This window comes from Mytilus edulis, chromosome 4, assembly GCF_963676685.1.
Source record: "Mytilus edulis chromosome 4, xbMytEdul2.2, whole genome shotgun sequence".
Lineage (NCBI taxonomy): Eukaryota > Metazoa > Mollusca > Bivalvia > Mytilida > Mytilidae > Mytilus > Mytilus edulis.
The window spans coordinates 72,952,047-72,964,827 of NC_092347.1; the positions used below are offsets into that span (position 1 = coordinate 72,952,047).

Sequence of the window (12,781 nt, forward strand, 5' to 3'; positions counted from 1 at the left end):
GGGTGCGGTAGTATTTCGCTGTGTTGAAGATTCGTTGGTTGCTTGCTCTTTTGTCGGGTTGTTTTCTCTTTGACACATTCCCAAATTCCATTCTCAACAAAACATATATAACATTGATTGGTTGAGTTTTATTTGCTTAACGCCCAGTAGCAATTATAACATGCATATTCTCGACAAGAAATAATAACCACAACTACAATACGTTGGTTCTGCAGTTGGTGAATTGAAGGATTTTCAAATGGCATTGAAACAAGAATCTACAAAAATGTATATTTTTGAAAGGAACAAAAACATTGCCGTGGAACTATTTGTTACAAGCAGTCTTTAACGTGCACACAGCATTTCTCCATTTCCTCAAATAATATTACTGTTTTAGAAAAATTATGTCGATATATTAAAGCTGTTAATGTGAAAGTCTCTCCTCCTGGTTAATGTATATCATTTTCCTCATACATGCACTGTATATTATATTGTTGTATATACTTATTATCTCTATAACTATGTCATTAGTTGATGAGAATAAAATTCATTCATCCATTCATTCCCTATACAATAGACATCGAACAAAAATTCACACCAGTGCAGGTGTTGTACCACAAAAAGACATGGATCATTGACGAGTAAGTCCCAGTTTGAAGTGGCTAAACTCTTATAATTAAACATTCTTACTCATAGATTGAAATTCTGTGTCAAAACTTGCAGTTTAAGGCAACGAACGAGACCGATTGTGTATTGCTTTTGTACATTCAAAATGGCAGGATCCAGTGAATCTACCTGAATTGAGCAATACCTCTTAAAACGTCTAGTAAGTCACTTGTTGGTGTTGCTAACTGTCGTAAACTTGCATATTTATATTTAAATCATGCATTGACCCCCTCCCCCCTCCCCCTTACTGTTCCGAATGAGATCTTAATACTAAAGGTATGGCAACACATAATCGTATATATAAACCGAATGTTCTTACAAAGTTTGTATAGTCTGAACAAATGAGAAACGCTCTTATCAAAAAAAGATATCACTCAAGCCTCTAATGCAGAGAGCATAGCAGAATGTAAATATACAACTTATGATTACTTTGTTTAATCTTAGACACATGCGCTGTCTTCTTTCTATCAAGCAAAATAATTACGAAACAAGATGATTGAATTTCCTTCGTAATTAAACATTTTGTATTGAAATATAACAGCTCGTGATAAAATAGATTACTTCTGAAGCATAGCAGAAAATGAATAAATACTGAAAAACACATGGATGTCATTCAACAAATTGTATCTTTTGGTTCAAATGTAATTTTCCAAAACAAAAACAAAATTTGATATGTCAATGATTTTTATTCGGTTGAAAAGAGATTTATTTGCAACACTGACGTTAGTACTGAGGCAATAGAGAAGTTTCAACTGACGAAATTCCGATGTAGAATTGTAAAGTAATGGAATTCAATTTTCTTTAAGTGTACATGGATAAAATAAGCAAATATAGAAAGGTCTAACGATGCAACGGCCATACAAGCCAACGATATCTATTTTAGAAGGGGCCCTTTTAAAATTTGTCAACAAAACGTATGAGAAAACTATCCACCAGAGACCAAATTGCACCACAGTATTTGGTACAACCAGATTCCTTATTGACCCTTTTCTGTGGAAGTCATTTTTGTTATATATTTTTATTTCAGTATTTGCATCTAACAAAGTGTATGTTTTATGTTTTTTTCTTTGATTTGTTTAATAAACCTGCTGCATGCACAGAGTAATTTTTATTTTTTATAAAGGGCGCTTATCACATTATCATTATTATCATTATTATCATTATTATCATTATTATCATTATTATCGTTATTATCATGTAAACAACTAAAGATCATTATGCGGCTTTCAACAATGAACTAAAACTCAAGGTAAACTTTTAAAAAGTACTAGCATGAGAAAATATGAAACAATTGAGAAAACCGGAAAGGACTGATTAATGCTTTCATATACTAAACGAAACCAAATATGGAAGACAGCAACTCAAACGACAAACCACTGATCTACAGGGTACATACTTGAGCCAAGCATAATATACAGAATGTGACGGGATTAAACATTTATGTGAGCGCTCTACCCCCTGCATTGTGACAGAAGTGTAACAGATCAACAAAAGAACAAACTGTGAACCGTAGATGGAAAGGACTTGACTCATCACAGTTGCACGAAACACAACCAAACTAACAAAATAAGGCAAGAAAACAAAACGTACTGATATTCATATGATGAAGACATAATCTTTCAATCAGTTTAATTGAAGTCTGGAGCTGGCATGTCCGTTAACTGCTAGTAGTCTGTTATTTATGTATTATTGTCATTTTGTTTATTTTCTTTGATTACATCTTCTGACATCAGACTCGGACTTTTCTTGAACTGAATTTTAATGTGCGTATTGTTATGCGTTTACTTTTCTACATTGACTAGAGGTATAGGTAGAGGGTTGAGATCTCATAAACATGTTTAAACCCGCCGCATTTTTTAGCCCGGTCCCAAGTCAGGAGCCTCTGGCCTTTGTTAGTCTTGTATTATTTTTAATATTTTAGTTTCTTGTGTACATGTTGGAAATTAGTATGGCGTTCATTATCACTGAACTAGTATATATATTTGTCTAGGGGCCAGTTGTAGGACGCCCCCGGGTGCGGGAATTTCTCGCTGCATTGAAGACCTGTTGGTGACCTTCTGCTGTTGTCTGTTCTATGGTCGGGTAGTTGTCTCTTTGACACATTCCCCATTTCCATTCCCAATTTGATCTTAGAGTACTCGCAGTTGTTGAAAGCAAGTCCAAAGTCATTCTGATCTTATAAATAAATAACGTTTTACCATTGAGACTAGAATATCAATCAGCAGATATCTAATGGAAGAATTTTCATAGGAAGTGGTCATCCGCAATAATATTGATATAATTCATTGGCAATTAAATTGACAAAAGAAAAGCTACTACATACTATTAAAGCTATTGGATCAGCTTTCTTGGAAAGAAATTAAAACATGCTTTTTGGTAATTCTTATTGTAAAATAGTTCTAAATATATTGTGTCTTTCCATAGTTTTGGCTCTCGTATATAACGCAATTAATTTTGTGTATTTTCTAGCTCTAGCTATATGGCATAAAAATATAAATCGAAAAAAAATAAATGATAAGTAGAGTACTAAAAGACCGACCTTTCGTCTTAAGTACACTTCAATAAGAAAGAAGGAAACCGACAACCCAAAGGAAATGAATCTAACAGAAAGAGAGAGTCTCGGAGAGGTTTATACAATTATTTCTGTGATGAATTTCTATTCTACTTCCGGTGAATCCGTTTCTGTCCACAGTGACTAATTGGTTAATTATTCAAAATATTGATGCAATACATATTGCCTTCTGGATGTTTAACATCTAACAATTATTCCATCGATCAGTTAGTTAATTCACGATTGACACATTTTATTCCATTGCTCATGTTACAGCCCCCCCCCCCCCTTAAAACATACTGAGGCCATTGATGCATGGACGTACGTTTTGCTGGAGTTAAAGCATATATAACTATCTGGACCTATTTAATTCGACTCATAAAATTACATACTTCATTCTAATTATTTCTTAGTGCATGCTTTCACAAAAAAATCTATTCTAATTTTCAGTCACTCCATATATAATCTGAACGTCTAACATCTATGTTCCTGTACATTTGTGTCTTATTACCTGTAAGTTTCTGTTGATATTTTTTTACATTCCTATACCTGACTGTTCCAGGATTTTCTTAATCAATCATACAAACCTTATTTTATGCTATATTGTTGTGCTCTCACCTACATGTTCCAGTCTATTATATATTTATTAATTTTACCTGCATGGTCTATCTGGTATATTTTTGAATTCATACTTGTAAGCTCTGGTGCATTATAATTCTATTCTAATACATATGTTCTGTTTCATTTTAGTGTTCTTACTTGTAAGTTAAGTATTCCGGTATATGTTAGTATTCCTAATTGTGAGTTCTAGTGTATAGTGGTAATTTTTTATAAATTTCCTAGTTACAAAACTTTAAATTTTTCGAAAAACTAAGGATTTTCTTATCCCAGGCATAGATTACCTTAAACGTATTTGGCAAAACTTTTTGGAATTTTGGATCCTCAATGCTCTTCAACTTTGTACTTGTTTGGCTTTATTAATATTTTGATATGAGCGTCACTGAGGAGTCTTATGTAGACGAAACGCGCGTCTGGCGTACTAAATTATAATCCTGGTACCTTTGATAACTATGATATTTATATTCTAACCTTATGCTTAGTAATATTTGCATTTTATATTCTTAACTTCTCTATTTTAACTCTTTGTTCCTCTATTCTTTACTGTATGTTCCTGTCATATATACTCTATTTATTATTTTTACCTCTACCGATATTTCTACCTGTATGTTCCCGTATTATATTTCTCTATTTCTACCTCTTTGTTCCGGTATTCAAGTCTACCTGCATGTTCCCGTATTATATTTCTCTATTTCTACCTCTTTGTTCCGGTATTCAAGTCTACCTGTATGTTCCCGTATTATATTTCTCTATTTCTACCTCTTTGTTCTGGTATTCAAGTCTACCTGCATGTTCCTGTATTATATTTCTCTATTTCTACCTCTTTGTTCCGGTATTCAAGTCTACCTGCATGTTCCCGTATTATATTTCTCTATTTCTACCTCTTTGTTCCGGTATTCAAGTCTACCTGTATGTTCCCGTATTATATTTCTCTATTTCTACCTCTTTGTTCCGGTTTTCAAGTCTACCTGTATGTTCCCGTATTATATTTCTCTATTTCTACCTCTTTGTTCCGGTATTCAAGTCTACCTGCATGTTCCGGTATTCAAGTCTACCTGCATGTTCCCGTATTATATTTCTCTATTTCTACCTCTTTGTTCCGGTATTCAAGTCTACCTGTATGTTCCCGTATTATATTTCTCTATTTCTACCTCTTTGTTCCGGTTTTCAAGTCTACCTGTATGTTCCTGTATATTTTTTTATTGTTTACCTTTTTATTCGGGTATAATTGTAAAACTATGTTCTTACCTGTATGTTCAGAGACATTACTGTTCCTGTGTTTGGACCTATCACCCCGGCGGAGGCTCATCTTTGAGCGGCGATTAGATGTTCTCTCATTACTGATGGATGGCTCTAACGTGAATGTTTGCTGCAAAAGAAAAGTATTGATTATATAAAAGTTTGTCCGGAGGGAATTAATTCGTTAAATATTGATGAAAACTGGGGAATTGCTAAATATTTAAGAAATTAAAAGTTTCATTATGTTTAAATAGGAAAAAAATGCTTTAGCCTACAGGAAGTGATAAACGATCAGAGATTCTGACAGTTTCAATTATTTCAAAAATAACATCATTTTGTTGACATCTAAATTCCTTGTAACTTGATGTGGAAAAAATCTCTTGTGGTTTGAAATAAAGACAAAATTATTAGTTTATTGGCATGTTTTGTATTTTGAGTTTAATTAATAAGCACATTTTCCGTGACCGATATATTTTAACTACAACAATCAGATTCTTGTTATGTAAACAAAACTTGAGAAATACGTCCTTCAGAAAAGCTGCCGAGAACAACTGAAAACGTCAAGCGCAGTGATTTGTAGTTGAAACCATCAAATAGAGACGAGCGGATACAGTCAAACTAGTTTGATATAAAAGAATAATGTTTCCATGGAACAAAGATACCCCGCTTGAAAATATATAAGACTTAATGCGCTTATGAAACTTTAATGGATACTGATAGATGTTTTCGCATATATTCTATAAGGCGAAAACGCAGAGAGGCGAAATGGAGAACACTTCTCGTTTAAGCGTTTTCGACTATGACATCAATTTAAAAAAAGGTTTAGAGGATCAATTTAGACATTATATAACCAGTTATTTGACAAGTCACTAACCATGCAAAACTTGGTTTAAAAAAATGCACTGTATAATGTTTTCGCTGAAAGCAAAATCATAATTGTTTGCATTGAAAATTGATTAATATCCTAATATAATGTACATCCTATAAAACAAGTTTTTAAAACTGTTGCAGGTGATATATCGTAGCATGTTAAAATGTTCCATTAATATCAAAAGATTCATTCATATCAAGAAAATGAAAGTTCTAATTTAAGATATCATTGCATTCAAAATGTATTTAAGCATCTGGTTTAAAAGGAATGTCCATAACGATCTGCGTTTTCATCAACAATCAAATACCTTCCTACCTTTAATTTATTTATACATCTCCCAAATAAAACACCAGCTAACATACAAACTGTATCTTTACATTACATGTTAACATGGTTTGAACATGCACTAACCAGAATAGATTTCGTATTCTTGTTAATGCCAATTTCATAGATTCATAGTGATTTTTTTCTGACAGCAATCATTCAAATGAGTTGAAGTATTACTTAACCATATGGGTTTCCTTTGAGTGATATTTAACAAAAAAAGAAAAACGGATTACTATCTTATTCTAAACGATTTGCCATAATTGTTCATATCTTAAAAAAAAGGCTTGAAGAACAATATTACAGCAGTGACGTCAATCTTGCGAAGATCCGAGAGTCTATTTCAAGGACAAAGACAGAGATTTTTTAATTCATATTTGATGAGTTTTTTTAATCTCCAATATATTTTATGCAACTTTGTTCATTGGGAAAATCAAATCATCAAGAATATTGCATGTCGTTTATTTGTCATATAAATATTTCATAAGTATAGCGATTAGCATACATTTTCATCAAATATATGAACTAAGATTTTTTCATATCAAATGCACGTGTAACTTAAATTCCATAAAAAAAGTTATGAAGATATCATTTCTGTTCAATATCGGAGACCGGTGGGATTTGTTATAAAGTCACCAGGCTGAAAGATATTAAGTATTATATATTGTCATGATGTCATGATGTCATCACTAGAGTACCGTCTGTTGCCGTCAGTTGTCATCCTTTATCTTGGCGTCTATCGCCGTCAGTTTTCATCACTAATCAGGGAGTCTGTCGCCGTCAGTTGTCATCGCTAATCTTGGCGACTGTCGCCGTCAGTTGTCATCGCTAATCTTGGCATCTGTCGCCGTCAGTTTTCATCACTAATTAGTGCGTCAGTCGTCGTCAGTTGTCATCGCTAATCTCGGCGTCTGTCGTCGCCATTTGTCATCAATATTCATGGCGTCTGTCGCCGTCAGTTTTTATCACTAATCAGGGCGTCTGTCGCCATCAGTTGTCATCACTAATCTTGGCGTCTTTCGCCGTTAGTTGTCATCACTAATCTCGGTGCGTGTCACCGTCAGTTGTCATCACTAATTTTGGCGTCTGTCCCCGTCAGTTGTCATTAATAATCTTGGCGTCTGTCGCCGTCAGGTGTCATCACTTATTTCGGTGTCTGTCACCGTCATTTGTCATCACTTATCTTTGCATCTGTCACCGTCATTTGTCATCACTTATCTTTGCATCTGTCACCGTCATTTGTCATCACTTATCTTTGCATCTGTCACCGTCATTTGTCATCACTTATCTTTGCATCTGTCATCGTCAGTTGTCATCACTTATCTTTTTGTCTATCGCCGTCAGTTGTGATCACTCATCTTTCTGTCTGTCCTCACTTATCTTGGCGTCTGTCGCCGTCAGTTGTCATCACTAATCTCGGCTTCTATCCGTCAGTTGTCATCACTTTTTTGGCGTCTGTCGACGTCAGTTGTCACTACTAATCTCGGCGTCTGTCACTGTCAGTTGTCATCACTAATCTAGGCGTCTGTCGCCGTCATTTGTCATCACTTATCTTTGCATCTGTCATCGTCAGTTGTCATCACTTATCTTTTTGTCTATCGCCGTCAGTTGTGATCACTCATCTTTCTGTCTGTCCTCACTTATCTTGGCGTCTGTCGCCGTCAGTTGTCATCACTAATCTCGGCTTCTATCCGTCAGTTGTCATCACTTTTTTTGGCGTCTGTCGACGTCAGTTGTCATTACTAATCTCGGCGTCTGTCACTGTCAGTTGTCATCACTAATCTAGACGTCTGTCGCCGTCAGTTTTCATCACTAATTTTAGCGTTTGTAGCCGTCAGTTGTCATTAATCATCTTGGCGTCTGTCGCTGTCAGTTGTCGTCACTAATCTCGACGTTTGTCGCCGTCAGTTATCATTACAATCTAAGCGTATGTCACCGTCAGTAGGCAAATTTTTCAAAAAAATATTTTGCTCTATACATTTGAAAAGCTAATGTCAAAACTTTTCACCCTTTACAATAGAATTATCTGGTTTTCGGACACATTTATTGAATGAATTCCGCTTTAAATTACAAGTTCGATAGAAAAAATTCTGGTCAACAAAATAACCAAGCGTAAATACAGAATCGACATGCATTAAATGCTATCAATAATGCTACAATGTATATATGTTGTAAAGGGAGTTACAGCAACAGAAGACATTAAGAGTGTAAAAATTGTTTAAAGTCGCCGCAGGAGAACACGTTCTTAACATATTAACCTTAATGTATATAAACATTTTACTGATTGTATATATGTCGGAGGAACACGCAATAATCTGGTATGTACGAATCTAGTTCTGGGTAGAGAAGGACGCACATATATGTTCATCAATCGAGACAAAATGATTTTACAATTTTTCATAAAAAGTACAATGTTTTTAAAGTATTATAAACATTTTCGTTGCAATCATTTTGTTTCCTTTTCCAACCTGAACATTACATCTAAATTAATATATTCAAACAGTGACAATTAATGAAACAAATAATAATATGATAACATCATGCTTTCCGATGCACTCGAAAACTTGTGATAGCTGAAAACTGAAAGATTTCTGAAAATTTTGAATGTCTAAAAACTAGAAAGAACAATACAAATTGGTGTATCTATTGATTCTGCATGCTATACTTTTTCCATATTTTTATTAATGTGAAGCAAATATTATGTTACAAGCTTCTAATGCAATGACTCACTAGTTATCCCACTGTGTAACCACTAAACAAATTGAAACCAAGTTTGATCACAATCATCCTTGTGCTATATATTTTCAAGCTTTATTGTGGTTGGGCTACAGTTGATCTTATTTCAGCTATTTTGCTTGTAAGTTTTCGTGAAATTTTTTGGCGGAGATTGCAATAATTATTTGACCTACACAATTTCCCGTAAAATGTCCAAATCATTTTTTTTTATATGAAAGGCGTTATGTTGCCATCAGAAATTATAATCCTGTACTAGTCTAGAAAGTGTTCATATACTTTATTCGTATATTAAAAGAATTATAAAGAAATTGACAGGATTGAGGACTTCTATTTTCAGTTTAGCATTAAGAGTCAACTGATAGTTTCAATCATGTTGTGTATGTTCTATATACAATCACGCTTGTATGGAGCCTTCGTTGTGGCTCAGTCACATTAGCCATACATGCCAAGAAATATACTCTATTGAAATTTTGCTAACATCCCATAGAGTAGATTACACGGATGATTAATATTGACCATTTTGTACATGGACGTGTTCTAAACGGTCATAAGTTAATATTTAACTACTAATGGGTGGCGTATGGGGTACACCGGAGTTTTGAGCGAGTATTTCTTGGCATGCTCAGTGTAGTGACCGGTACTACTGTACCACCGAAGGACATACGGTACTACTGTACCACTGAAGGACATACGGTACTATTGTACCACTGAAGGACGTACATGTATATGATGAGGTTGATCTCTCATTGACTGTTCCCGGACAACAGCTGTTTTCGGGGTAAAGCTTAACTCCTATTGTCCTCGACCCCGGTCAAGGATTGTATAGGAAATGTTGCTAAGTGCGACAATACCGACTATAAGACCTTGAATTTGTTATCTTTTTTATCATCCATTATGATCCATTTTTTACTGAAAAATTTACTAGAATTTCTTATGACATGAGATATACTCAATGAATTATTCATTGATTTTATTTTTACTTTAAACAAAGAAAAAAGATGTTTAAAATGACAGATCATATAGAGACGAACAGCTGGAAAAGTCTGGTCTTTGAAGTTTTTCTTCAGTTTATGTCACAAAGCAGACGACAACAATATATTTCTCGGAATAATGTCGGTTATCCTCCCGGAATATCTCATGTGACATCAATTTGCTGATATGATTTCGAATATACTTTGTAACCTATCATTTGATCTTACTTATCATGGAATATTTGTAATATGACAATGATTAAAACTACATTAAACATAATTCCTGGAATTGGTTATTCCTGAAAATTCCAATGAAATCGAAATTAATACTATTGATTGTGATCATGCAATTCAGACTTTTTTCATTCTTATGTTTATCGGTTTACATCATGAATTTAACTCAATTGTATGGCAAGCCGTTTTACTATTTATTCTCACTTCAAGATTTCTCATATAATATATAAGATATCTCATATAATATATAAGATATCTCATATAATATATAAGATATCTCATATAATATATAAGATATCTCATATAATATATAAGATATCTGATATAATCCAGTTTTTATAAGATGTCTTATATACTTTATAAGATATCTTATATAGTTTATAAGATATCTCATATAATTTATAAGATATCTCATATAATTTTCTTTATAAGATATCTTATATATGATATGAGATATCTTATATGTTTTATAAGATATCTGATATAAACATTATTTATAAGATATCTCCTAAAGTTTATAAGATATCTTATATAAATAATTGCATTGAAAATCAAAGTCTCCCTTTAAATCGTAATTAAATGCGGTTCTTTCAGCCAACATACGTAATAAATCTCAAGATTTTACACCGTTTTACTTAATTTCATTCATATGAAAGCTTGTTGCCTTTAATTGATCATAATCAAGATAATAACTAACAGTGTTTCGACTTATGAAAAGGGACCAATGCTTTAATAGTATAAGCAAAAAATCCCGAAACACTGTTAGTTATTATCTTAATGATAGGCAACACACTTTCATATAAATGAAATTAAATAAAACGGTGTAAAGTCTTGAATTTATTACGTATGTTGGTTGAAGTAACCGCATTTAATTATAATTATTAATTTTCTGCGGTTCTGATGTAGGGAGCGTTAAGATATCTTATAAAGTATATAAGATATCTCATATAATTTTCTTTATAAGATATCTCATATAATTTTCTTTAAAGGATATCTTATTAACTATATAAGATATCTCATAAAGTATATAAGATATCTTATAAAGTTTATAAGATATCTTAAACATATTTTTTATATAAGATATCTTATATTCTTTATAAGATATCTCATATAGTTTATAAGATAGTTTATACGATATCTTATATACTTAATAAGATATCTTATATACTTAAAATTATATGAGATATTTTATAAACTATATATATATATAAGATATCTTATAAAGTATATATGATATCTTATAAACTATATGATATATCTTATAAAGTTTATTAGATATCCTGAAGTTAGAATAAATAGTAAAACGGCTTGCCGTACAATTGTCATGTTTCAAATGGCACCACAAATGTAGTCTAACTGGTGACGCGTATGTATTAGAAGAGTGGTCAAAATTGACGGTGACCGTACACTTTTTAAAACAGAATAATTACATATATAGCGCATTGGATGTATGTTTCATTATAATACGTTATTCTGATTGGCTACACTGCAATCTCGCGTTATTCCTTAATCAGCTTCATTACACAATAAAATTTATCATTCATGATGACACGAGGTCTCACAATAAAGTGCACAGGTGCATTAAATAAAAACTTGATAAAAATCGTGTTTTCATGATCCTGGCTAATAAATGTAATTATAAGTATTGAATGCTTCTTGTTGTAACTTCATAGGGTTGTAAAGGCGTTGACCGTACACAAATGTTTAGAATGAAGCGCTTCCGCGCTACGTGCAAATTGTACTTCGGTCAACGCTTTTACACCCCAATGAAATTACAAAAAGAAGCATTCAATTCTTAAATATAGTTTGTAATGAAGTTAAATTGGCGAAGTGGCTGGAAAGCTACAACCATTAAATCCCTGATCGATGGTGCACTGTGCGAATACAGGATATATTATACTACAAATGCATTTAAGCCAATTGTTGGTTTGTTTTTAAATTCATTTTTTTCTTTTGCGCCACCATGTTATTTTTATTTGTGACAGAAAAACTATACTTACTTTGTGCCATTTTAGGTAACATAAAATATAAATGAAGATTAAAACGTATTTGAAGTATGAGGCTCGTACAAATGTAAAAGAAATTTAGTTCATACTTATTTCTCTTACATTATTGAGAGTCACCAAGGTACGACATTGAGATTGTTCACATATTCCAGATGACAAGGATATACTTCAATATGAGACAAGCAGAGAAAAGTTTGCATCTTATGGCAAAACTTTCAGATTATCCATTGTATATATTCAATAATTTGAGACGAGTCTTGTACAAATATCCGGCCATTGGTTTACTTGTTTAAATTACAAAGTATTTACACGGTGTCATGGTAGCGGCAATGACTAGCTTACTACATGGTATGGGTTTAGTTCATGGCTGAAGGTCGTACGGTGACCCATATAGTTGCTTACATCTGGTGTATTCTAACATAAAATCGAAAAATAAACCGTAAGTGTTAAGTACGCGGCATAATTTCTGTAACAGCTCTTCTTACGGTCAGTAACTCGTTTGTACTAATATCTTTGTTTCGCATGTTACCTAGGTCTCAGTGGTTGAACTTTCTGATATCTATTTTTGTTATTGCACTAATTGAAT

The 12,781-nt window shown here is 32.9% G+C and overlaps 1 protein-coding gene across 2 annotated transcripts in view; it reads right to left on the minus strand.

The window, feature by feature from the left end:
* LOC139520423 (1-phosphatidylinositol 4,5-bisphosphate phosphodiesterase epsilon-1-like) overlaps positions 1-12,781 on the minus strand; it is a 153,828-nt gene that overhangs the window by 98,734 nt on the left and 42,313 nt on the right. For both annotated transcript variants that reach the window (XM_071313018.1, XM_071313020.1), the window contains one exon: positions 5,063-5,183. In XM_071313018.1, coding sequence (XP_071169119.1) covers positions 5,063-5,183 — 121 coding nt within the window. The remainder of the gene's footprint in view (positions 1-5,062; positions 5,184-12,781) is intronic.